Source organism: Pleuronectes platessa, chromosome 14 (assembly GCF_947347685.1).
Source record: "Pleuronectes platessa chromosome 14, fPlePla1.1, whole genome shotgun sequence".
Taxonomy (NCBI): Eukaryota; Metazoa; Chordata; class Actinopteri; order Pleuronectiformes; family Pleuronectidae; genus Pleuronectes; species Pleuronectes platessa.
In genome coordinates, this window is record NC_070639.1 from 8,876,892 (window position 1) to 8,901,955 (window position 25,064).

The 25,064-nt window shown below is 42.7% G+C and overlaps 1 protein-coding gene across 1 annotated transcript in view; it reads right to left on the reverse strand.

Annotated features, from left to right (window-relative positions):
* LOC128455922 (phospholipid-transporting ATPase IH) overlaps window positions 1-5,369 on the reverse strand; it is a 28,110-nt gene extending 22,741 nt beyond the window's left edge. Inside the window, exon 1 of the mRNA XM_053439882.1 lies at window positions 5,239-5,369. Coding sequence (XP_053295857.1) covers window positions 5,239-5,277 — 39 coding nt within the window. The 5' untranslated portion in view covers window positions 5,278-5,369. The remainder of the gene's footprint in view (window positions 1-5,238) is intronic.
* Window positions 5,370-25,064: the final 19,695 nt, after the last annotated feature.

A 25,064-nucleotide genomic window follows, 5' to 3' on the forward strand; every position in this document is an offset into this window, starting at 1 on the left:
CCGGCTGTGGGGCGCAAAAAATCTTGACACATCCGATGCACGGCTGTTTTCTCAGATTTGCACGCAGGCTGGCGGGCAAAGCTCGGCCAAAACTCAAATCCTGCGAATATTTGTCACCTACAGCCGCTGTCTCTCCGCCAGGGCCCCATCTCCAAGGGGGGCAGGGGACAGGAATAGCTTGCCCTTAACCGTTTGTAGCGGTGAGAAGTAATGTGGTAAACAGTGATCGAGCTCTGCTTTTCAACACCAGCCAGGGCACTCACAGAGCTGTAAAGCTGCGAGGAGCCTTTCTAAAGCCCCGCAGCTCTCCTGGACCTCCTGGCCCCTTACGGATCAAAGAGAGACACGCTGCCCTCTCGCTTTTGCTTGCGGAGGACGTGAGAGGTCCCTGACAGAATAACAGTTCTACATTCGGAGATAAGATGTAAAGGAGGGCGAGGAGAGAGGGGGCCACGAGGGTAAATCAAGCCAAGACATGACAGCGGAGTGGCCACGAGGCCAACATATAAATCAAAATGTTGTCATCTTCACAAGAGGCTGTTACATGAGAGTACACACTCCTGTAAGGTGTTAGGTCATTTTTAATATGACCATCACCCATATATGCCGGCATTGCTCTTATCCAGATCATGACCCCACGCTGTTTTCACGGTGTGTGTCTGCCATCGCTGTTATTATTACAAGAGGGAAAAAGGGCACAGAGGAGGAGGAAGTGGAGACAGTGGTGACACAAACACACAAACACACACACACACACACACACACACACACACACACACACACACGCAGGATCTGTTCAAACCACAGATCATTTTACAGATAAATCTCATTATAAATAAAATCTCTTCCTGTCACCACCTGACCCCAGTTCTGCTGACAAACCAGAACAAGAGTGCACACACACACACAAACATTTCAATAGGGCTTAGCCATTCTTTTTAGCCTACACCACAATAAAATGCCGCATTTAGACTTCAAGCACCGCAAAATACCATGACACCTTGTGACACCGTATTACTCTTTACTGAACTGTAAAGTCAGAAAACAGGCTCATACACTGGAATCAATCCACGGCCGACAGAAAATATAATTTCCTTATCATATCAAAGTGCTGCCCTGGAAACATTTGAATAACTGCCTGTGGTTATAACACAGTTCATCAGGCGACACAGTTCACACCTCACAGTGAAAGTCGAGGCACCAGTTGTTCAGTGCAACTTCATTACTCATATAATGAATTTAATTAGTGTTTGAACAGACTTGTACAAAACCTTTTTATAGAGCCCGACTGATGTGGATTTTTGGGGGATGATACTGATACCAATAATCTGGAGTAATTCATTCCCGAATCAGATATATCGGCCAATAATCATATTAGAGTAGTTCCGATACCATTTCCCTCCTTCGAGTTAAGACTTTGAGTCTTGACGGAATACCGATCCAAAGACCACTGTATTTGAAAAAACAACTTATATAATATGTTTCAACAGCTGTATGCTACTAACCCTGTATGGAAGTGATGATTGCTATCAGTGGTGTATGGCCTATTGCTAGTGTTGATATTGGCATCACTAGAGTCACCCCTTGAAACTGAAGTCTTGCATTCGATAGGCCTTCACGTAGCTCGTTTTACTTGTGGGACTTTCCAGCGTGAAATATTATCAAATTGCTGGTGTGTGTCCAGCCCTGACTACTCGCTGCTCTATAAACAGTACCTGCCAGTCACAGTACGGTGCAACTGCTGTTTCGGAGCAGCGAAGAAGAATTTCTATCAAATGAAAAATGCAGTTTTGTTTTGTTGCAACAAAAATACTTTAAAGATGTGGTATCCGATTGGAACATAGATTCAAGTATGTTCGTCGATGGCAGACCTGGTATATTCAGCAGTCTGCCAGGCATTTCAGATGCTGGTATCAGTATTGGAACATCTCTAACATATATATGTTAAATTAATAAAATGGCAGTGATTCCTTAGATGTTGTTATCAAACCCTTATGACAAAGATATGTAATTGAGGCTTGATATTCATAGTTTAAACACACATTTTATTATTAATAACTATAACAAATGTTTCAAAACAAATAGAACCAAAACATAACTTGAATTTAGAAAATGAAAATGTTCTACCAAAATGATATGTTTGTGAAAGGTCAATATACTAGTGCTCTTCCTAGAACTGCACCCGTTGATCACATTGTTCAATTTGCGAGTTGTTTTAATTCCTATTTTTTACAGGTACAAGTTGGACACATGACGCACGTCAATGGAGGTTAAGTGCAGGACTTTATCGTCCTCTTCTAGTTTAGTCTGGTAGGTTGTGTTGAATAGAAACTGCATATTCACGTGTTGTTAACAAACCAAAGCAGAAACAAGCAAAGAAGAGTCGAGAAACACAAATGCCCCTCAAACCAAAATACATCAAGGACGAGCCACAAATCAATGACAGGCGGATAATAAAGAGAAGAAGATATGAAGTGAAGGCTCACAAACTTGCCCAGTGGAGTAAAGTGAACTGAATCACACGTGCTTTAATGGCTGAAGATGATTTATCAAATCTCCATTGTCTTTCTTTTGGGGGGGGGGATAACATTCTGAAAGCATTTGAGGCCGGCTACATTCAGGCGCTGACCTTGATGAGAGTTTACCGCTCTCCGTCCAAAGAATGGACTCGGCCGCTCTCTGCTTATCATGTTAATCACCGCGCGTGATGTAATGTTTGTTCTTCTGCGTGGACTCATTAAGCGAGCAGCGACTCAGAAAGTGTCAGGGTTAACAGAAGGTGAGACGCCAGTAATAACAGGCCCAGATATACATCAAGCGTGCGTCCGATTCTTAATCAATGTGCGGTTGATTGAATTAATGATTAATTCCTTGTCTCCTGCATGGTGTTGCAGAGTGAGGCTGCGGAGGGGAAAAGGGTGAGAGACGAGGGGCGTCTTCACTGACCCCGTCCTCCTCATCCTCCTGCTGTTCACCCTCAGTGGTGGATCTGATTTCCCCTGATATTAGTCCGGCTGGCGCATCCGTCAAGCTCCCTTCACACTGTCACATGCCTGCTACACACACACACACACACACACACACACACACACACACACACACACACACACACACACACACACACACACACACACACACACACACACACACACACACACACACACACACACACACACACACACACACACACACACACACACACACACACACACACACTCATTTGTACAAGCTTGACGAACCAGGCAAACAAAAGCATGCAGCAACACGCACATAGTTATCTTCACAGCACCTGAGCCATGTTGGGAGGTCAGGTGAAAAGGTCGCAGACGGTACAGTATAGAGCAGATGTGTCAATACTCCAGAGGTGCCCAGGTTGATGAGCAACACAAGGCCTGCCAGAGCTGGTTCCCTCTTAACAACCCCCCACACACACATACACACCCAACAAACCAGCTGCCTCCTGTCCTGGCAGAGAATCAGAGGCTGCTGATGATGCCGGCCTCATTAAACCAGACCGACCAGTAATAGGGTTAAGGCTCGCCGTCATCCGCTCTGTTATGATGTGAATAATTCCTGCTCAAAGACGAGATAGATGAAGATGAGGCCATGTTGGACTTCTCAACACCAGCGTATGTTAAGTCCCTTTTCCACTTGTCAAAAAAAACACATCAACACCCACCCACATCAGGTCTTTATCGTCTCCGTTCAACAAGGATGAAAACAAGAAAATTTTGATGTAAAACGTATAATTTTGGCGTAAAAGAACTGAACAGGATCAAACAATCACCACTTGACGGATAACCACAAAACTTGGTGGAAACATGTGGATCAGGGAAGATTCCATTTCCCTTTGGTGTGGATCGCTTTCTCTGACATTGTGAAATAGGACATTTTTGTTGACTTGTCAGAGAATATTTCATGGATCTTTACGGAAAATGAGACTGACATTTATTAGTTTATGCAATTAGGTGCAGAGCCAAATAACAATCCAGATCTAGTGAATCTAAACATGTTTCTTTTAGGAGACACTCTAGTTCTAGGATTTGATTTAGTCCAGCATCTGTAGTTTTACCCCGCACCACTTTCCTGCTGCCGAAAGAGCCTCTGCAAGGCCTCTGGAGTCAGTCCCCGAGTCCTGACTGGGATTTATTTCCTCTGCAGATCCGAGCGACTAGGAAGCCATGAGCCGGTTTAGTATGCATGCATGTTGTGGCTCACTGAAAACAAAGTTAAAAGTGGGCCAGCCAAGTTCATTCCAATTCTACACAGTCACCAGCCGTCACTGCAGCCACTAGCACATTCCCCCACATAGGGGAAAACGCACAGTGTAAAGCCCACAGTGCATAAACCTGCCAGAGCCAGAGCATCTGGGGTGAAATGTTTATGGCTGCAGATGAGCTGAGTTTAACGACACTGCACGTCCACGCTTAAAGACTCTGACTCGTGATGCAGACAGCGTGCACTCCAATGTGCAACATGCATACAAGTTAACATGACACGTATATTCTATATTTCTTCACACGCAGGAGGGTTGGACGTGAATCGGTCATGGTTAACGTTGGGGATAAGGCTGTGTGTGGTCCATGTATTACACAAGCTGTGAGGATATACATCATTATGAGGACTTGTCTTCCTAATGGGGACAAAAAGCAAGTAACTATAACTAAAATCATTCCATTTGAAAGTGACAACCTGTTTAAAGATCAGATTTAGGTTTGGGTTAAGTTTTGGTTTAAGTTAGGTTTAGAGTAAGATTTAGGTTAAGGTTAAGGTTGAAGTCGGGGTAAGGTTTAGGTTTAGTTTTAGGTCAGGGTTAGAGTAAGATTATGTTTACATCATGGTTCAGGTTAGAGTAAGGTTTAAGATCAATTTTGTCAAGTAGTAACTAAGGTTAAGTTTATAGTTAGTATCTAGAAAATCCATACGAATCAATGTGTGTATGTATGTCTGTTGAGTGTCTGTGTGTGCGTATGTGTGTGTGTGTTGCATTTATATGTGTGTGTGTGTAGTATGTTTGGGTGTTTTGTATGTGCTGTATATGTGTGTTGTATTTGCTGTGTGTGTATGTGTATGTTGTATGTGTGTTGTATATGTTCTGTATATGTGTGTGTAAGTGTGTTGTAGTTGTATGTGTGTGTGTGTGTGTGTGTGTGTGTGTGTGTGTGTGTGTGTGTGTGTGTGTGTGTGTGTGTGTGTGTGTGTGTGTGTGTGTGTGTGTGTGTGATGGGGGGGCCTTACGAATCTGCGGATGATATTCCGGAGCAGAGTGAAATCCATCCTTCTCACAGCTCCGCTCCGGCGGGGACCAAAGCTCTGGTAGCGGGGACTGTTGAGCTGTGCTCGGCTCTTGGTTGACGCTACCTACGGTGTCTCTCTCCAGCAGCATCCATCGCTCACCATCACCACCTCCAGCACCGCGGCCGCCGCGTCTGTGATAGCGGGGAGCAGCGGTGTGCCAGGCGGCTTGGTTTCATGGCATCCCTGGGAAGAGCCATGCGTGCGGCTACCGAGCGAACACAACGACCCCCGCGCTCCCGCCGCCGCTGCTGGCTACATTTCAGGGGAAACCGCGGTGCATGCGAGGAAAAAAAAAAACAGCTCCGGAGCTCCAAGGGCCCTTCTGCTGCGGTGGCTCGGCGCCGGGTGAGAGTGCTTTATTCCTGCGGGAGAGAGGTGCCTGCGGTCCCGTGTAGCTGCGGCGGCTCCTCGCTGTCTTCGGTCCTCAGCCGTCAGATGACCACGCGGCGCATGCGCACTGAGCCCCTGGATTCATCCGTCACTATGAGAAGTGAGCACAGTTCACATGTAGAGGGAAACACACAGAAACATAAAGTGTTCAAAAGCAACAACAACTATTATCACCACAACAGGCTCATAGGAACATCACACTGTGATGCATTTAGTTTGAATTCGAAGTGGAAGAACTGTTCAGATCCTTAAACAGGTTTTTAAAGCAACTCCATTTAATCATGAAATGGGATTAATAATTTAATCATATTTCACTGTGATTGTTATACATTTTTTATCAACCTTTGTTTTAATAATTCATGTCAATACTTCATAAACAATATAGCCGAGTCAAAATAGTCAAATTTGCCGACTAGAAAGGTCAAAAATAAAATCCTCAGGATTTTATTTCATTGACAGAAAGTTGACTGGAAAGTCTTGGGAAAAACATTTAAGTCATTTTTCATATAAAAATGTAGAATAAACAAGTGCAATTATGTCATTGCGTCTAAATACCTGATCTCAACGTACTTATGTTCTTCACTCTGTGATCTCTGTATTGTGGGTTTCACTGTTTGATGTAAGTTACTTCACCGTCTGTATATTTAACCCGAGTATAATTAGACAGAGATGTTTCACATGCACTAAATACCAAACTCTGTGGTAATGTTCCATGTTACCCTAGCTACATCCTGGTAACTAATGGCTTTATTCGTGGTTATTATATCCTACGAGTATAAAAAGCTTTTAATGGCAGGTTATGAAAATCCCATTTTCTCCTGATTTCTAACAAGCTAAAAATTATATAGTTTCAACAACAACAAAAAAACTATTTAAGGCGTTCGTTCATGAAGTACGCAGTTGTAAGTATTAATCATGGCTTTGATGGATCACCACCGTCACTTTCTGGAGTCTAACCAGTCTAATGTAATCTATAATTTATCATAAAGTTTTCTGAACATTAATTAGACCCCTTGATACAGTCTTTTCCATACTGGATGTTTTGTTTCAGACAACAGCATCCAAAACATTTTTCCATTTACGGATTTCTTTTGTGCTAAAGGCAAAGATACAGTCCTCCAGGTAACATGTTGACATTATATTATATTATATATTTGTATAGCATAACATTCAGATATATATGAATATGTACTACAAAATACGTGGGAATAAAACAACACAGAAATAAACAAGACAAAACACTAATCAAACATATATCATAAAATTCAACATTAAGGACAAACAACATAGTGTTGGGTGGTCTAACCTCTTCAGGATAGACGTGGAAATACACAAAGTAATAATAAAAGTGCTCAACAGCAAACTTTCCATTGTTGAAAGTCTGTGTAACAGACAGAAACATATCACAAAATCCAACTGCATTCATCACCAAGAGAAATTCTAAGTTTAGCCAGGTCTCCATGTAGGGGGGGGGGGGGGGGGGGGGGTCCTGGCAGCAGCAGGCAGCCGGGCGTTAGGTCTGCCCCAGACATTTCATTTGCGGACTTACGACTTTCAATTAGCACAGGCACTATTAATAATGCATGGGCATCAAGCACTCTCAGCTCTGACCCAGCGATGCCCCATCCCGCTGTTTACCTCCCTCAAGACCCCCGGGGCACTGAGTGTCTAATGATGAGTCCGCCTCAGTGGACACGTTACAACATGCTCTTTGTTTATGGGCTGTGACAAACGACACGCATGCTGTGTTTGATGCCCTGGTCGTGTTATGGAGACAAGTGTTATCCTGTGTTTACCTGCTTGTCCAACAGAAGAACACACGGACGTTAAAGCATATTAGAGAGTTTATGCAGATGTGAACATAACAGCAGCATTAGTTGTTGTTTCCACTGCTGCTGCTGCTGCTGGTTATCAAACAGTCAACTGACTCATTAATACTTTTTCATCTGGTGGAGGAGCCGGGTCATTGTTCATGGGGGGGGGGGTTATATGGGGTATCATCAGTCCTGTGCATAGACTCTGTGAGAGCCACATGTGGACCGGCCTCTAACTTATCCCGATAAATAATAATGGTTGAGTTATTATAGCAATCAAGCCCTGTCACATTACTTTATAAATATATATGTAATAAGACAGATGATGATTTAATAAAGTTAATAAATGTGAGGCATGTTAATTCTACACTCATAGATCTAATGTTACACTATCAGAACACATCAACGTGCCTATCACCGTGTTTATACCATAGAATTTTTAATATCTATCTATTTTTGTGGGCTGCTGTGGCTCAGGAGATAGAACAGGTCATCCAGAAGATCGGGGGTTCGATCCCCAGCACCTCCAGTCTGCATGCTGAGGTGTCCTTGGGCAAGATACTAGAACGAGACAAGAAATGAAAAGCACTTAGTTGATAGTAAGTGGCGCTGTACGAATTAATGGTAAATGTGACTTGTAGTGTATTTTCTCCCTCCAAGGTCATGTGAGATATTATGAAACTGTTTAAACAAGCTGTATCACTCTCCAGTGACAAGTAAACAGAAAGTCAATTGGATAGTATGTAGTGTAAAGAGTTATATTTATTTAAATATTTGAACACAGCAAAAAGAGGACATAAGTTCAGCCCGCCAGTGAGATTCTTTGTATTCATGTATAAATGTTTTGTGTCTGAACAGCCCTTTCTATGGTGATTAGAAAATCAAATCAAGTCAACATTTGTCATGTCTGATGTGGAATTGTAATTAATGTATATTCAATTCATTGAGTTGGAAATAACAACAACAACAACAACAACAAAAACAATAACAATATTAATACTAATAATAAATTCACTGTTGAAAAATGTGCTAGGACACTTTTTAGCTCAACTCTCTGACATTCACAACATTTTTGTTGTGAATGTAAATCAAAACATACAATAAGAATAATGTAGTAATCTTAAACTCGTAAATATTATGTTGTATTGTTGCTTTGAATGTCTCAATATTGTTTGTTTAAAGTATATTATTCAGTAAAATCAGGATTTTACACGTTTGAGTGGTCATGTGCAACAGAATCTGTGGGTTAAACGTTTAGTACTCTACTATCAGGTATTTGGTGACATCTAGTGGTCGATACGCAAAATCACACGAGCTGTCTCCCTGCAGCAGCTCACATGTACCCTTGGGTCACGATGCTCTGTTGGTGGAGATTCAGGTAATTTAGCAGCTAATGAATTGCTTTGATTAGTGGTAATTGGAGGACCATTAAAGCACAAGTTTACCCTGTGTAATGGCAGAACAAATTAATTAAGTGACAATTAGGCCTATGATCTTTTGTCTGCAGTTTATTTATTCATGCGACCCAAACAGAGTCTGCTGCTACATAGTACAAACTAGACTGACGTGTTGTTGCTTGACTGGACGACTTATTGAGTGTGTTTTCAGAAGCAGCTCACAGGGCTCATGCGTGACCTTCCGACTCCTGTCAGAGGTGAGTGCAACACGGAAGGAACACGGCTTGCGACACTAGGATTGTGTGCGTGAGCAGTGCAACACGCTGCAGGCCCGTCCCTCTCTGAGCACACATAATAGGTGTGTTTGTGTCTCTGGCGGTGCTTATGTGCGTCACATGCTTTCTCTCTCCGTGCCCAGTCTCGGTGCCAGGAGAGGGGCTTAAACCTGCGTCTGGAGATGGGAGCTGTGGAGATCCCAGGGAGCGGATGCTTGGCACCGTGAAATAGGATTTGGGAAGGACCAAAGCAATGAAGCGGGAGGGAGAAGAGCAACTGCCAAGTCCTCTCCACGGATTTGGTGCCCCCCTCCTCACCCCTTAAACATATTCAGCTTGTGCCGACACACACACACACACACACACACACACACACACACACACACACACACACACACGTGCAGATGCAAAGGGGGGAGAAAGAGGGGAGGAGAGAGGGGGTGTGAATGTAGAGGGATAGAAAAGAGGGGAGAGAGGGGAGTATAATAAGAAGAACAGTGTTTGGAGCAGTAACATAGTTCAGTCACAGAGACAGTGACCTGAACATGTGTTCCTCACTGTCACCAACTCACAGGACTCACTAATCCTGACATGGCTTTACCTGCAGCCTCCTGCCTCAGAGTGTGTGTGTGTGTGTGTGTGTGTGTGTGTGTGTGTGTGTGTGTGTGTGTGTGGATGCTTATATCAGCTATGACATGCACGCTCAAATCTGTGCTCGGGTTTCCTGCCTGTACATCATCTTCCATTAGTGACAGAGAGAGGATACAAAAATGGAGAAAGACAGGAGGGAGGAGTGGAGGTATAAAGGGGCAGGGCCACTCTCATGGCTGTCAGAGGAGGTGATTGATTTTTCCGCCCCTGTTATCAAGACCAGCAGCCGCCAAGACCCCCGGAGACTCCCCTGTCAGACACACACACACACACACAGACAAACACAAGGACACATACACACACACACACACACACACACACACACCAGGAGTCCTGTCTCCATGACTTCAGAGAACATTACACAGACTTACATTGATTTCCTGGAGACGTACTCTGACCTCAACCTACATGCCTAAGCCTTAACCTAACCTAAACCTTAGCTTAACCTTAACCTAACCTTAAAAAAAGCCTTCACCTTCACACACAGGTTTGAGCAGCGGCCCTTCTTAGGCCTTTGTATTTATTTATTTATCAATGAGCACAGCCCAATAAAAACTTTAGCCCGAGCCTTCACCTTGACCAATTCATTCCTAACCTTCACCTTAACCTATACACACGTCACGTCTCGCCCCTAACCTGAACTTAACCAAGCAATTCAACTCACCGGATGGCTTTTACGTGAATGTTTCCTTTATCCTTTTTATTTGCAATTCATTTTAAATGCTCCTTTATTATTTAATTTGTTGTCCTTGTTTTTAATATTTTGTTGAATATTAAATTCTTTAATATTATTATTGTATTATTATTCTTGTTTATATTTGTCCTCTTTGTGAAGGTTTTTAAAAAAATAATGAAGTACTAAAGATACTATCATTAGGATTATTACTATCACTATTATAACCTTAACTAGGACCTACAAAATAAAGTTAGGCCTCATTAGGACCAGGCTTTGGTTCCCATAAGATCTAATGGTCCTGACAAGGTCAGTGTTTTTGCTGGAAATGCTCCTAAACGGGTAACAAAAATGAAATGCCTAAACACACACACACACATGTACTCACACACACAAACACGTGTGTTTGTTTGTGCAGCTATCCCGTTACGACATGGAATCCTATAACCTAAAACCTTACCCCTCACCTTCACCAAGAAGAAGACGTATGTTATTGCTTCCAGGTTTTTCTGGTTCATCTCTCTGCTCTGGTTTCTGATCAAACCATCAAACGTCATAATTGAGTGATCTGAGTTTGACCTTTGGGAATGTTCTTCAAATCAACACACAGAAGGAGAAACAGTCCAAGGAACCCCTGCATCGCCCTCTCCCTCACACTCTTTTCTATTCCTGTCTTCACCTCTGTTTTTCCGTCTCTCCTCTTCTTCAACACGCCTCTTGAATGATTTCTTCATTTTTTCCCCTTTTTTTTCCAATTTCCCTACAAAAGGACTCGTGTAATTTTGCCATTACTCATATTATTGGTGGTGGCTGCAAACAGAGATTTGGCGCCGTTCCTCAGGGGTAATTGGAAACTGCAGGTGTGAGAGGGCAATTAGCATACACAAGCCTTGCTCAGCATACTGCTTCAGCGCTAATGGCAGCGTGAAAAGTACAATCTATCACGCTAATGCTGAGCAGACGGATGTGTGCCGTGGTAACACCGCTGAGACCAGTCGGGAAAATGTGATACCCTGTGGTGTTCGGAGAGCTTGTGCACATTTCTAGCCCCAAAGTGTATGTTTGTGTGTGTGTGTACCTGCTGCAGAGAGAAAGACTGAAAAACCGCTGCACATGTGAAACTTGCATCAAGTGGACCCGCTGTTTTTCCTTCACGCAGAACAGAAGAACAAATATTTGATGGATTTCAGGCCAGACATTTGTATAGTTGTTTTCCGAAATGACCCCAAGAGGATGTCTGAGAGAATTGGCTCCGGACTTTCTCTGCATTTTTCTTTTCACACATGAACAACGCAGCACGTTTACAAGAACAACAACAACAACAACAACAACGAATCCTCCTTAGGATTCAGGTGAGGGATGGAGCAGCAGGCAGAAGCAGGATAATGTAATAATTCTGCTGCAGAGATCACGTGTTTTTGTATTTTTACAGCACAACGACAATGGCGTCGGCTCTTATCACCAAGACTCTCTAGAAACGTCATCAACCCCCCCACTCGCTCACAGTGAATCCTGCGGAGGATCTCCTGTTTGTGTTCTCACATCGGATTCTGCAGACCAGACCACCAGGGGCCAAGCCGGGGATAGACCGCAGAAACTCCTCTCACTCGGACATTTACATTTAATCGTACAGCCCTTAGAATTAGGGTTAGTTTAAATTAATTTGTGTGTACCAATTTAAGTATCTTTTAGGTTGGCAATACATTTTCTTGCACCTTGCCCGTAATAAATATGTTATTCCATTGCACACTCATTATCAGACCTTTACAGATAAAATCAGCACCTAGATGTGTCGGATGATTCAAGATGAGGAACAATATTTACCGTTGAGACATAACTGACCTCAGGGCAGCTCTTAACATAATGTGAGAATCCCTGCTTCAAAAAATGCATTAACAGTAACTGATAAAGGAGATTGGACCAGACAGAATTCAAATGATAATTCAGTCTTTTAGAGAAAACCTGATGAAAAGGGACCAGCTGAACAAATTAAAAGGCTGCTTTACTCAGTTTTGAAGGGAAAAGATTCAAAGTTCTGGATACTAAGCTTAATGTCTTTCCATTACATCACAGATGCTCTAACACTCTTTTTGGTTTGGATTAAATATATGAAAGGCTCTTGTGTGGTAATGAAATTGAATTTGTCTAATAGAGTAAAAGCAGCACAAATTGTATGTCTGTATATAAAGAAAGTAACTGTCTCACACTTTGTCACCAAAAAAAGAGACAATTTTTCTCCTGGGAGGTGAAAATAATAACACGTGCACTGTGAGGTCCTTCATCTTCACAAGTGGAAGGAGCAGACACACACACGCACGCACACACACACACACACACACACACACACACACACACACACACACACACACACACACACACACACACACACACACACACACACACAGGTGCAGGGTCTTTCTTTGTCCTGTGTGAAGTCTGCAGTTTACCTGTCTATAGCTCAGTGCTGAAACAGCTTGTTACACAATGACATCCACCGACTCCGGGACCCTCGCCGTCTCCCTGCAGTTTGCAGGCGTCTGTCTCTCCAGCCCTTCAGAGAGGGTGCGTTTACAGTGGCAGACTTCTGTCAGCTCACGGAGCGTGTGCACGTGGCGTTTACACATACACACGGATAAACACACACAGGTTAGAGGCTAAAACATGTCAGGAGGAGGAGAAAAGAAGAAAGAGAAAAGCAAGTTGCAGCTGGCGGTTGAATCGTCCCTCCACTTGAGAGTGAGAACTTCAGACTTTTTGCTCAATGCAGCAGATTAACGAGGTTTTGCAAATGGAAGTCAATTCTAAAGCTGGACTCCAACAAAAGTAAACATTTAAATGGCATTGACTCGGTTAAAGTTTTAATAAAGACATCTTTTTTAGGAGAGGATCCTCAATAGCTATTGCCACATGTAGCAGTGGTTCTGATGCATAAACTGTTCATTCAGCATGTTTACCTCAGCCAAGGAGGTCGTTTTCATCTTTGCACATCCTCTAACTTAGTTCAAAAACAAAGTGGTGGAAGGATGGGTCTGGAAAGAACCCTTTAAATTCTGGGCTGGATCCTTATTTTTTTTCGAACTTTTTCAGTGTGAGATAGGATGTTGTATTTTAATTTACGTTTTCCCCAATATAATTCGAGATATTTTCGGAGAGTATCTATGAATGTGTGCAATTTGGGCCTTGGCGGAGTTATGGCCTCTGAGTGCCATTCAGGGGAAAACATACATTTGGCCTCTTTAAAGTAAACTACATCGTGTTTGGTTCGAATGACCTCCGTGTTTGGACTGAAGTTTTCCTGGACTGGCTGAGGCCTGACACTGAATTTCCAATCATTTAAATAAATACACCAGAAACTGTCGTGGTAAATGAAAGTCAGAAATGTCAGAGAAGTAACAAAGGATCAAGTACATCTGCGCTGCTGCTCTGCGTCTTAACTTAATGGAAACGGGCTTGTGGACATAAAACAGATTTGTATACGTGTTAGATGTCCGTGTCTGAATGTGCTTTCTTTGCAGGAGGTCAGGACACTCGTGCGCTGACTGACTGTGAAGTATTATTATGGGATTAGGGGTGTCTCGGTTACCACTGTGAGATGATAATCACAGTGGCGGGCCTCTGATCTCTACAGGGATAGGAGCGTCAATCAAACTGGAGACACTCAGAGATGGGGGGGGGGGGGGGGGGGTCCTGTTTTCTCTGGACCAGGCAAACATGTCGCAGCGCTCATGTGTGAATCTGCTTTAAGATTACAAAATAAAAAAAGGAGCTAGGTTGTTTGTGTTTAGTTTTTTTTCCATCTTGTCAGCAGATGGGAATTTATGTTTTATGGAAATAAAATATGTCCCCCTGCTCCCTCCCTCCTTCCCTGCCTCCAGATGGTCCCTGTGGAGAGAGGGTGATTATCTGGCCCATCTCAGCCAGGGAACCTGAGAGTGTTGATGTTGGGTGGGCAGTGCGGTGCCACGCCAAGCCTCCTGTCCCCAGGAGCCTGAATATGATCCCCTTTACCTGCCCCCTGTCTCTGGTCCTCTTCCTCCCTCCTCCGCTCCACCACCGGCTAGACTTACTGCGACTCCCCTCTCCTCCTCCTCCTCCTCCCCCGTCCCCGCCCTGGGATAGACTTTCTTCCACCTGACAAGGCTTGGCCTGGATTACTGGAATACCTGGACAGGTGAGTCTGCTCAGGAAGGTGTCAAGTGCATGTATATGAGGCAGAGGAGGGGAGAGATGAAGAGAGGGGATATAGTCAGGAGCAAAACAGCAAACAGGCTCCTCAGGGGAACTTGGCAGGACGCTGTGTTCCAGAGTCCTCTTTAGTGATGCCATGAATAAATGAGCAGGGGTCACCAGCTAATAACGTCCTCTTCGTTTTGATTTTATCATTCTTGACCAGGTCTGCTAATTAGATCAGGTTTTTAGTTTCCCGGCCATGTGTGATATGAGTTTATCAGAAGAGCCTGTGAAGCCGCTGAGGTCAGAGAACTGTGTCGCTACAAGACAGGAAGAAATGGATCGATCCAGAAGAGAGATCCAAGCTGAAACATTAAAGCATTAAAAGGCTCAGATGAGAATTTATTATGGGACTTTATGTTTCATTATTATCCCTATTGTAGCAGGACAAGCAGCACCACTAGACCTACTGTATGCTTAAAAACTAGAAAACTGAATAAAACTGAAATTGCTTGATTGAATCACTTCAAAGAAAAGTGCTTTGCTGAATATGTTTTATATTCAAGGACTAAAAAAAGAGGTGACACAACCCCTCTCTTTCTTTTCTCCACTCTTTCCACCCACTTCTCCTCGCTCAGGCCGACCGATCGAGGCAGATGGCCGCCCACAGTCTCGCTCTTGAGGTTTCTTCCTGTTAAGAGTTTATTTTACTCTATAAGTTTGCAAGGTCTCAGTCTTACTCTTCAGAGTGTCTTGAGAAAATATATGTTGTAGCTATACAATTAAAGTATATTAGAACTGAAAGCTCCCTGTTAATTTTAAACATTTATCGTTTTAAATCTTTGGCAGTTTTTTGTATTTTCTCTGTGTTGGAATGTGCCAAATGTGTACGTGAATATAGTCACATTTTTCGACCTTATGTTCTCTCACCAAAGTGAACAAACAGGACAAAGCTGAGGCTCCCAGCTAACCAGGCCAGTTATTGGGTGGCCCATCGATGGAGACTGGAGTCTTCCTGCAGTGTTCACAGGTCAGGGTCCGACTTGAAATTCCTTTGCAGCTTTTGGTCCCTGCTATCTCTCTCTTCCTTTTCAAGCTTAATTCTGTAAAATCAAGTAATAATAATACATTTGATTTGTATAGCACTTTCCAAGGAGCTGAAACAACGCTTCTTAAGAGGCTAAATAAATAAATGTGACAAAGTTGATGGCCTGATCACCATCAAACTTTACAGTCCGTTTTATTTCATGCTCTCATCACATAAAGATTTTTATATGATAGGCTTTCATTAAGGCGACTAAAAGCTTTATTCATTCCTTTCTTCCTGATATTTTGCACGTTTTATCCAAATGTTGTGTTTGGTCGAAAGTATTATAGTCACCGATTGTTGGTTTTCAATTAAACCAAAGATCAGTGCAACAAAATATCAAGTGCCTCAGATATTTTTTAATAATAATTTTTCTCAGTGGTGGCATTTTACATTCATTTATAATAAAAAAAGACACAAAATCTAGACTTGGTTTAACATAATCGTGTGTTTGAAGAAGTTCTTCAAGCATCTTAAATGATCTGGTTTCGCCCCTTTAGCCAATATCAGAATTTTAGAAACTAGAAACTAGTAATTGCTCTCGAGCTCTAAACATTTTGCTCCTCCAACCTATTTGAGCTGCATCTGAAAGGTTCAAGAACTTCTTTTCTCTCCAGCCTTTTTTTTTTAGGGGAATAAAATATAAAACATAAGAGAAATCCATTGGTGTGAAAAAGGTGTTTGTACGAGCATATGTAACACGATTACTGCCACACAACTTTGTTTTGAGCTTCTTTACGTATGTGTGCAGCGTTTGCAAGTGATATTATGTTCTTCTCTTTTTTTAAAGGTTCTCCCATTACATTACATTATATTACATTTCATTTAGCTGACGCTTTTATCCAAAGCGACTTACAATAAGTGCATCAAGCCCGAGGGTACAGACCCAGAACAGCAAGAATCAAGAAAGTACAGTTTCTTCAAAATAAAGTGTTAAAGTGCTATAAGTGAGTGCCATTTAAGTGCTACTAAAAGTGTTAGTTTCAAAAGTTGTTAGTATATATATATATATTTTTTTTTTATTTTATTCAAGGTAAAGTCGGAAGAGGTTAATTTTTAGTTTTCGGCGGAAGATGTGTACATTTTCTGATGTCCGGATGTCGATGGGGAGCTCATTCCACCATTTAGGAGCCAGGACAGCAAACAGTCCTGATTTTGTTGAGTTTTGATGAGTGTCTAAATCATTTAAAATTCATATCATTTGATGGATTTCCAAATGTTAACTTTCAACATGGTTTTTCATTTTGTGTTCATGATTTCCAGACCTGCTGCAGATTACCAGGATGCAGTACCTTCAAAAGAGGGCAGTGTAAGCACACATGCAGACATTGCACTAGGGTCTCTCAATTTCTGGATCTCTCACACAAACGATTTTACAATTCCTCCTTTTTTTTAGGGTTCAACTTTGCCTGTTTGGAAAACAAGCGCTCCCATCAGCAACTAAACCCAGCGACCGTGTTCTGATCGTGGCTGATCTGAGTATTTGTTTGCCTGGAGAAATGGCTGTGGGGGAAGAAAAGAAAAAGAAAAAAGAGGTACGACCGACTTCATTTTTGACATCAGGCTTTTACACGGTGGGATTGCAAACCTGCGGTGGTCAAGCTGTGAGGAAAAAGCTGCACCCTGTAATTACTGCAACACCCACTGACCCCTGTGAACTGGCACACGCTCCTTGACTTCAAGAATTGCTTCATGGTTAGTGCATTATTATTTCAGCGAACGCAGAGAGCCTGCTTTTGCCGGGTCCTGGGTGGCGTCATTAACACAGTCTGGAGTAACATTTATAAATCAGATGGCATTGTCACAGGTGTAACTGCTGCTGCTCATGCATGTGAGTAATGGCTGTTTTTTTTGATTAATTTCCCATTGAGAAACCTTTTGCATTTGTGATTAATGAACTTTCAGACTAATGTAATACAATGGCGGTATGGTACATATTTTGTGTGTGTCTCCGTATCTGCACTCTCTCTGTGACTGGCGACCAGTGTGCAGCATCATTAAAATACCAGTTCAGTCGATTGTCACAGCCAGAGGTCGGGCTGGAGGGAATTAGACACAACATATGGACTCTCCAACTCTTAAAAGCAGGAGACTGGCTCGCCCGGGAGCAGCGCTACATCGGGCCGCTACAGTGAATGTGACAACAAAGACAAGAAAGGCTGTGAAGCGGGAGGCTGATACATAAATCCACATAAACTCACGATGATCTGGTCCCATGGGTCTAAGCTTCTATCTCTGCCCGAGGCCTGGGAAGGGTGCGACCAAGACGCTGAAAAGAACCAGAGCCTCACACTCGTGCACAGCTCGGTTATACACTTTGTTTACCTTGTGATGTCTATAAGTCAATATTCTCTTCTTTTTTTTCCTCTCTCAGGCTTCATCCCACCTTCCCCATATCCCCCCAGTGGTGACAGAGACAGCGGACACAGGGGTCTGTAATTAGCTGGTTGACCCCAGGGTTGGGTGGTGTGACCCCAGCAGCCGCGGAGCGTAGACCCGGCCTGATCAGATGAGTAGTTCTGAGGGGATCAGTGGTTGAAAGACAGCCGCCGCGGCACCTCGGCCAACCCAGTCACATTAGCCAGTGTGGCCGAGGCGGGCACAGTTACAGGAGCCCCAGCTGCCGAGGCCGAGCGGGGCCGCAAACACCTGTCCGGGTACGAGGCAGAAAACATACAGACATGCCTTTCAACATCCATACACACATGCAGCTGCAAAACACACAACCTGCCACCACTTTAAGGAAAGGGAAGGAGGAGGAGGCGGGGGGGCTGAGGGGTAACCTGAGCCAGGTAGGGGAAGGATAGGGGAGGGAGGGGATGGGAGGCGAGGTAGGAGCAGTGCTGGCCCTTGGTCAAGTGCCTTGTATTCCACAAACAGATCGCATCCAGTTACACTCTACCTGAGAAGCTGAGCCTCAGGAGAGGAGTCAAAGAAAAAGCATGTGGACCTCCCTCCCTTTGCTGCGCCTTCTTTTGCCCGATAGAGATTTGGTTTCTCTCTCCGAGTCTGCATTTAGGATCTTTTTTGAAAAATCAGGGTCAGTTCATGTGTTGTCGTTTTTTTTACCGACTGCAGAAACACTAAAAGCATCGCGGTGCCGTCACAGCGGCAGCCAGGACGAGCAGGTCGATAATTGGTAAACGTGGCTCAGCTGTCTCTGCTGCCTTCACTACGCTAATTAAAAGCGGCGAGATGGGAGAAAGGGAGAGAGTGTCATCAAGGACACGCTGGGAGATGTTCACCTGAGACGGCACAGTCACCGATGCTCCGGGCACATCAGCATGACCTGATTGCCGGCGCTGTTTGAAGCTATGACAGAGAGAAAGAGAGACAAAAGTGTCTGGAGCTGAAACTGTTGCCCTTGGGGGAATAAAGAGATAGAGAGTAGAAATAGAGAGGAGAGAGAGCACATGAAAAGAGAATGAGGCGATGGCGACGGAGGGATGGAACTTTTTTTTTTATGGGTAGACGCGGAAGGAAAGAAGCAGAGAAAGGAAGAGCAAAAGGGAGAGTGTCCTCCACCTGGTCTGTGTTAAAGTTGGGGCCTCCTTTACTTATTATTACTTTCCTTTGCTCTCCGCTCCTTCATTTTCTGCCTCTTTACCTCTCTCAAGTCATCATGTTTACACAAGCTGTTACTGCCATTTCCCTGTTGTCTAACCCTCTGCTGCTTTTCCTCCTTCTTTCCCCTCTTTCTTTGTCCTTTTTCTTGCTGGTTGGAAATCTGCGAGGCTTGCTCATCGGCGCCAGCCTCTGTTAATCCCCTCCCAAAGCACCTTAGCAACGCTAGGAATTTAGAGATGCTAAAAAAAAAGAGAAAACACACGACGACGACAACTGTTCTTAACACTGGGCTCATATTGGCAAGTGTGGCCACATCTTGAGATGTGTGTGTTTTCCATAAGTAGTTCAGAACAATCTGGAAGGGTGTGATAACCAAGGATCTCTCAAGAGTGTGTGTGTGTAAGTGTGGGTGCGTGCATATATGTGTGTGTCTGAATAAGTGTGCACAGTGTGGGAGTGTATGTTTATGTGATATACTTCCTATAACACCAGCAACCTGGTAATCACTGCATGTAGTCACCTGAGAGGCTCATTATCTGGTCTCTGTACACGTTCTGTGTGTGTGTCTGTTAACTGACGCTGTACTTCAGCGCACACACATACACACACAGCTGGATTAGAGTCTCGCAAGTGTTTTGTCTTTGTGTGATTGAGCTAGAAACACACACACACACACAAACACACACACACACACACACACACACGGACGAGTCAATGATGGACCAGGAGGCTAAGAGAGAGAACAAAATATAAATGAGCACAGAAAGTGGTGAAACAGTTTCATGTTATTATGAGTCCAACTTCGATGTCATACGAATTGATTTAAAAAAAAAATCTATAAACCAAGGTTTCACACACACACACACACACACACACACACACACACACACACACACACACACACACACACACACACACACACACACACACACACACACACACACCACTTCTCTTCCCCAAATCAATTACTTGAGGGCCATGGTAACATAATTGAGGGCACATTTAGGCCCTGAAATTAACACAGAGTTTTAATGTTAAAACTTTTCTTCAGCTTCTCACTTTCAATTCACCTCTCAATTTGAAACGTGAAAAAAATTATAATTATAATTAGAATGATGATGATAATAAAAGGACGAGATTTTATTCTTAAGCAGCAATAAGATGCAGGAGTTTATTTAACACACAGTTTCTCTTTTCACAAAAATCTGTTTAAGACAACAAACAAACAGACTAAAATACAAGTGTTGAGTGAAAGATAACATTTAAAAATCCAAGAAAACAGTTTCATATTTTAGGAAAAAATAAGTAAAATGGAAATATACATGATGTGTACACCCATGCAAAGGGAATATGTTAATACAATCCTAGAACATATCTGATAATAAATGTTTATTTCATTTCACCTGTTTCCTCACTGGCTGAGGCCTCAGTCCAATTATCACCCAGGTCCAAGTGCCAGAGTTTCCTGCTGCGCTGGTCACACAGCACATTGAATACACTCGAGGCTGTAGAAATATTCATTACAGGCATTTGACGGATTTTAAAAATCTGAAAAATGCAGCGGGTTCACGAAAAACATGCCAGCTGAGGGGATAAGGGTATTAAGACAGTGAAGCTGGCTCCAGTGAAACAGAATGGGGAGGATGGAGACTGCTGCAGACACTGCAGTTTATTTATTTATTTGTTTATTTCTCTTTTTGGTTTATTTGTTTATGCTGAGATGAGGGAAATAAGGAGCTGGTGCTGTTTTCTGTTCCAGTCGATGTTAAGGTACGAGAAAAGATCCACATGCTGGGAAATTTGACACAATACATAGACACAAAATATTAGATTAATAATATTGATAATAATAATGGGTTTACAGAAGAAAGCATCAGAGGGGAAAGAGTAGATGGAAGAATTTTAGGGCTCTGACTGTTGCCAACATTTCCCAAAAGGTCCCATCTCCGAGCGCTCGTCGTAAGGATGCCTGCTTGCGGAGGAGACGAGGAGCTGTCTGTAAATCCCAGTCCGACCAGCAGTGGTCCATGTCCACTGGTCATCACTTTGCTGAAAGAGACGGACAGAGAAAAGGGAGATGGACAAAGAGAGAACCGTGATTTGTGAGGATATCAAATGACAAAGGTCGGTAAATGAAAATTGAGCAGAGCAGAATATAGAAAGCCCTGTAGGTTAAGCATACATACATATTTACACATGCACATGCACAAGTACACGCTCCAATCAGCTGCATGCTTAATAGCCAGTATGTTTTCAATTCAATTACAAATGAATCAAATTCATGCCGCACCTTAAACAGCCTGACAGCCGACAACAATCTAATGGTGGTGGAAACAAATTGAGTAGGGTTATAATCATTAAGAACTATTTATCTGTGCTGCTCGGACACATCGCCGTGACATACACATCCCTCACGTGCTCCAATCGGACCGGATCTAAACAACCCGCTGTGTTGATCACTTGACCTGGCAGAGGTCAGAGGTCAGCCAGTTCAAACAGCTATCAGCGAGCTGCAGGTTGCAGCAGGTGTCGTAAAACTGCTGCTTCTTATCTGAACTCTTTGACCCCTCATTAACCTCATCTCTGCCGCTTTGAGAATTATCACCCACCGCAGAGCAGCAGAAATCCTTTAGAGCATCTGGTGGGTTTGTGTGTTTGTGTGTGTGAGGTGGTGATAGAGAAACACGCCAGCGCCACTCGATTGTGTGAATTGGCCATTTAGCGAGAGTCGGTGAGTTAGTGGGACTCAACCGCTGAGTTAGAGGTGATAGTTAGAAGAGCCCAGCAGTGATTTGGGCAAAGTGTTAACGTCAGCATATAAGATCAGTGACAACATGTTACTGCTACATTCACATCATGTGAGAAGGAGAGGGACATGGAAAAAGACAGATGTATAAAGAAAGAAAGAATGACAGAAAGAAATAGACAGAAAGGACCATGAAAGATGGATATTAAGAGAGACGGATATAGAGAAAGAAAGACGTATATAAAGAAAGAAATAGAGAAAGGTCATTACTTTCACCCCCTAAGCATCTACAAAAGTTTTTATACCACAAACATATATTATAGGTTTTATATGTTTGCAATCAGTGGTTGACATTAGATCAATAAATATATAAATAAACTGATCTGATTTATTGTGTTTACAAAATGAGAAACATGAAGCCACTTTGCACATATTCAAGAATATTGTATATCAGATTCCCCCCTTTGCTCCTGAGCACATGAACTCAAACTGCCTCAAGTTTGTTTGTCTCTTAGACGCCATGAAAGAAACTCTTTATGAAAACACTCATGTTGAAAGAAAAGGAAAAAAATGGCAGTAAAGCCTGGACTAGAGGTCCTTCCTTTGAGTACACCAACAGGAGGACTGTGAAGGACACTTTAAACGTCCATGTGGTTCTGTTTTCCTCAGATGTTTGGAACACCGGTATCAAAGAGTTTGTCTGATCTAAAATTAAATGGCACACAGAGAAAACCTAAGAACATAACTGATCCACGCTTCAGGGGCTGCATCCTACATGCTCCACAAAAACTGAGCCAAAACACGATGGTCTGGTAAATGGAGACTTTCCTATTTGTGTCAAGCTTTAAGTGTTTGAAGACAGAGATTAAGTCCCATGCCCTTATACAGGAGATTGTTATCTTCCTGCTGTTTCTGGTGTTCATCATCTTCATCGGTGTTACACTTTTCTCTACACTGGCTCCTCTAAATAGTGCAGCTCATCCTCAGGTGATCAACTGCAAATGAGAAGCCCATTCACTGCAGTCATTCAGAGTTCACATTTAAGAGCAAGCTGTTTTTTTTAATTATCTTCTGGGGTTTGGCCAACAAATATATTGTTTATAAAAACATCCAGAGGTCATACCGGTATTATAAGTGAACATTCTAGCCCAATGAACCACAACACTTGTGGGTAGAATCTTAAGTAAAACCTATAATCTCAAAAATATTCTCTGTGCATAACGATGGCAAATCAAAGCTGAACTGGTAAGTCAGTCTCTAAACTTTCATGGATGTTTTTAATGGACATGATGGGCAGAGATTCTTCATTTAAATAAGTAAATAAGACTCACTTGTGTTTTGTTTAAAACCTCTCTGGCTGTGTTTCCTGTCGTGTCTGAGCTATTTTTAGCGATGATGCCGTGTTTTGAAATCTCAGCTCGTACTTACCTTGATGAATACACTGTTGGAGTTAATGGACGTAGCCACAAAGAAAAATTGTGGCTGTATTAAAAATGGACTTTACAGGTACACCTGCTGAGTTAGAGTACCAGATGCACATAGGTTGAAGTATGAAGTATGAAATGGTGGATGAGGTGATGAATCATTAGCCTCTTAGCCAGTCACTTTAACCACTCTTTAACCACTATTGTTAAAACTGTGGATTGACGCCATCACAGTGGAACGTAGCAAATGTGGCTCACAAAATTGAGCTGACGACTTCTACTTGTGAAATTTCATTGGTGGAGAACCCTTTGTTGTGCAACTTAAAGTATATTTCCTTTTTATAAATAACAAGAAAAACAACTATGAAATTGACGTTAATGGACCAACAGTCCACTTAAATTCTCTACCAAACCTGTCATGTTGGTTCAACACTAACATTAGTGGTAGGTATAGGTTTGTAGGCCTATACAACGAACAGCAGCAGAAAGAAGCTCAATCCACATATTCCTTTGGGTCTTGTTAAAACAGTTTGAGTCCGTCTTTAGCTGAACAATAAACTTTGAATGTGAACAATACTTCAACAATCATGTGATTTGGCTCAGTCGTGTTGTTCAGATTGAGCAGTTAAATATGTTCACATCTTAACAAAGGTAATTGATTGTTTTGTGTCGGCAGTTTGCTGATTTATTGAAAAAAGTTTATTAGTCTAAATCAGGGAGAAGTGTTTTCTAAAAAAGTCATGATTTAAGTAAATTAATTTAGGCTGCTAAGTTTTTTAAGTGAAGGAATTGGAAGAGTTTCATGGTCGTCTTCACAAATCCCCTGTGAGATTACATTTATAACCATTGTATAAATTGGATATATTTCACTGCATACAACATAAAGACAAGTAAAATACAACTGGGTTTTCCGAAGTTTTTCCAGTTCTCCCATTCTCCCATTCCATATTGGAGACATGTTTGCATCCCAGAGGAAAAATATAGAGGGTTCAATAACATCAAGAGTTTATATTCAATGATTAGTCTGGTTTTAGACACTACATGTGTGCAATCAATACATCGAAGCCATATATTGTAATGTTTTTACCTGTACTGCATTGCCCGAAAATGTCAATAAAGCTTATAGTGAAGAGAAAGCTTTATAATTAAAAATGTGAAGTTTTTACAGTAATTTATAAAATGTCTATATGTCTGTTTTTATAGAAATGATTATGAGCTGGTGATTGTTGATGTTATGTGCAGGCTTATGTTTGGAGATTCTGGACTCATGACCTCAGCTTCAGCCCTGATTGGGAGCCTGCATCCTTTCATTCAGTTATGGACAGTGCGGCAACCCCACGCACCTTCCATATACTCCCATCGTCTTCAGACCTATTCTTTCCTTTCTCTCTCCCCCCCACCACCACAGAAGAGAAAACTAAATCCCCGGTTCCTGTGGAGCGGCTGGTTTTGTGTGGTCCCAGCACTGTCCCGTGTTTTTTATCGCTCCTGTGACGGGTTACCCCCGGTCTCCCATCGCACCTGCGCCGCTCCCAGGTCCCTACAGGAATGCGCTGGGGCTTGTAATCGCCT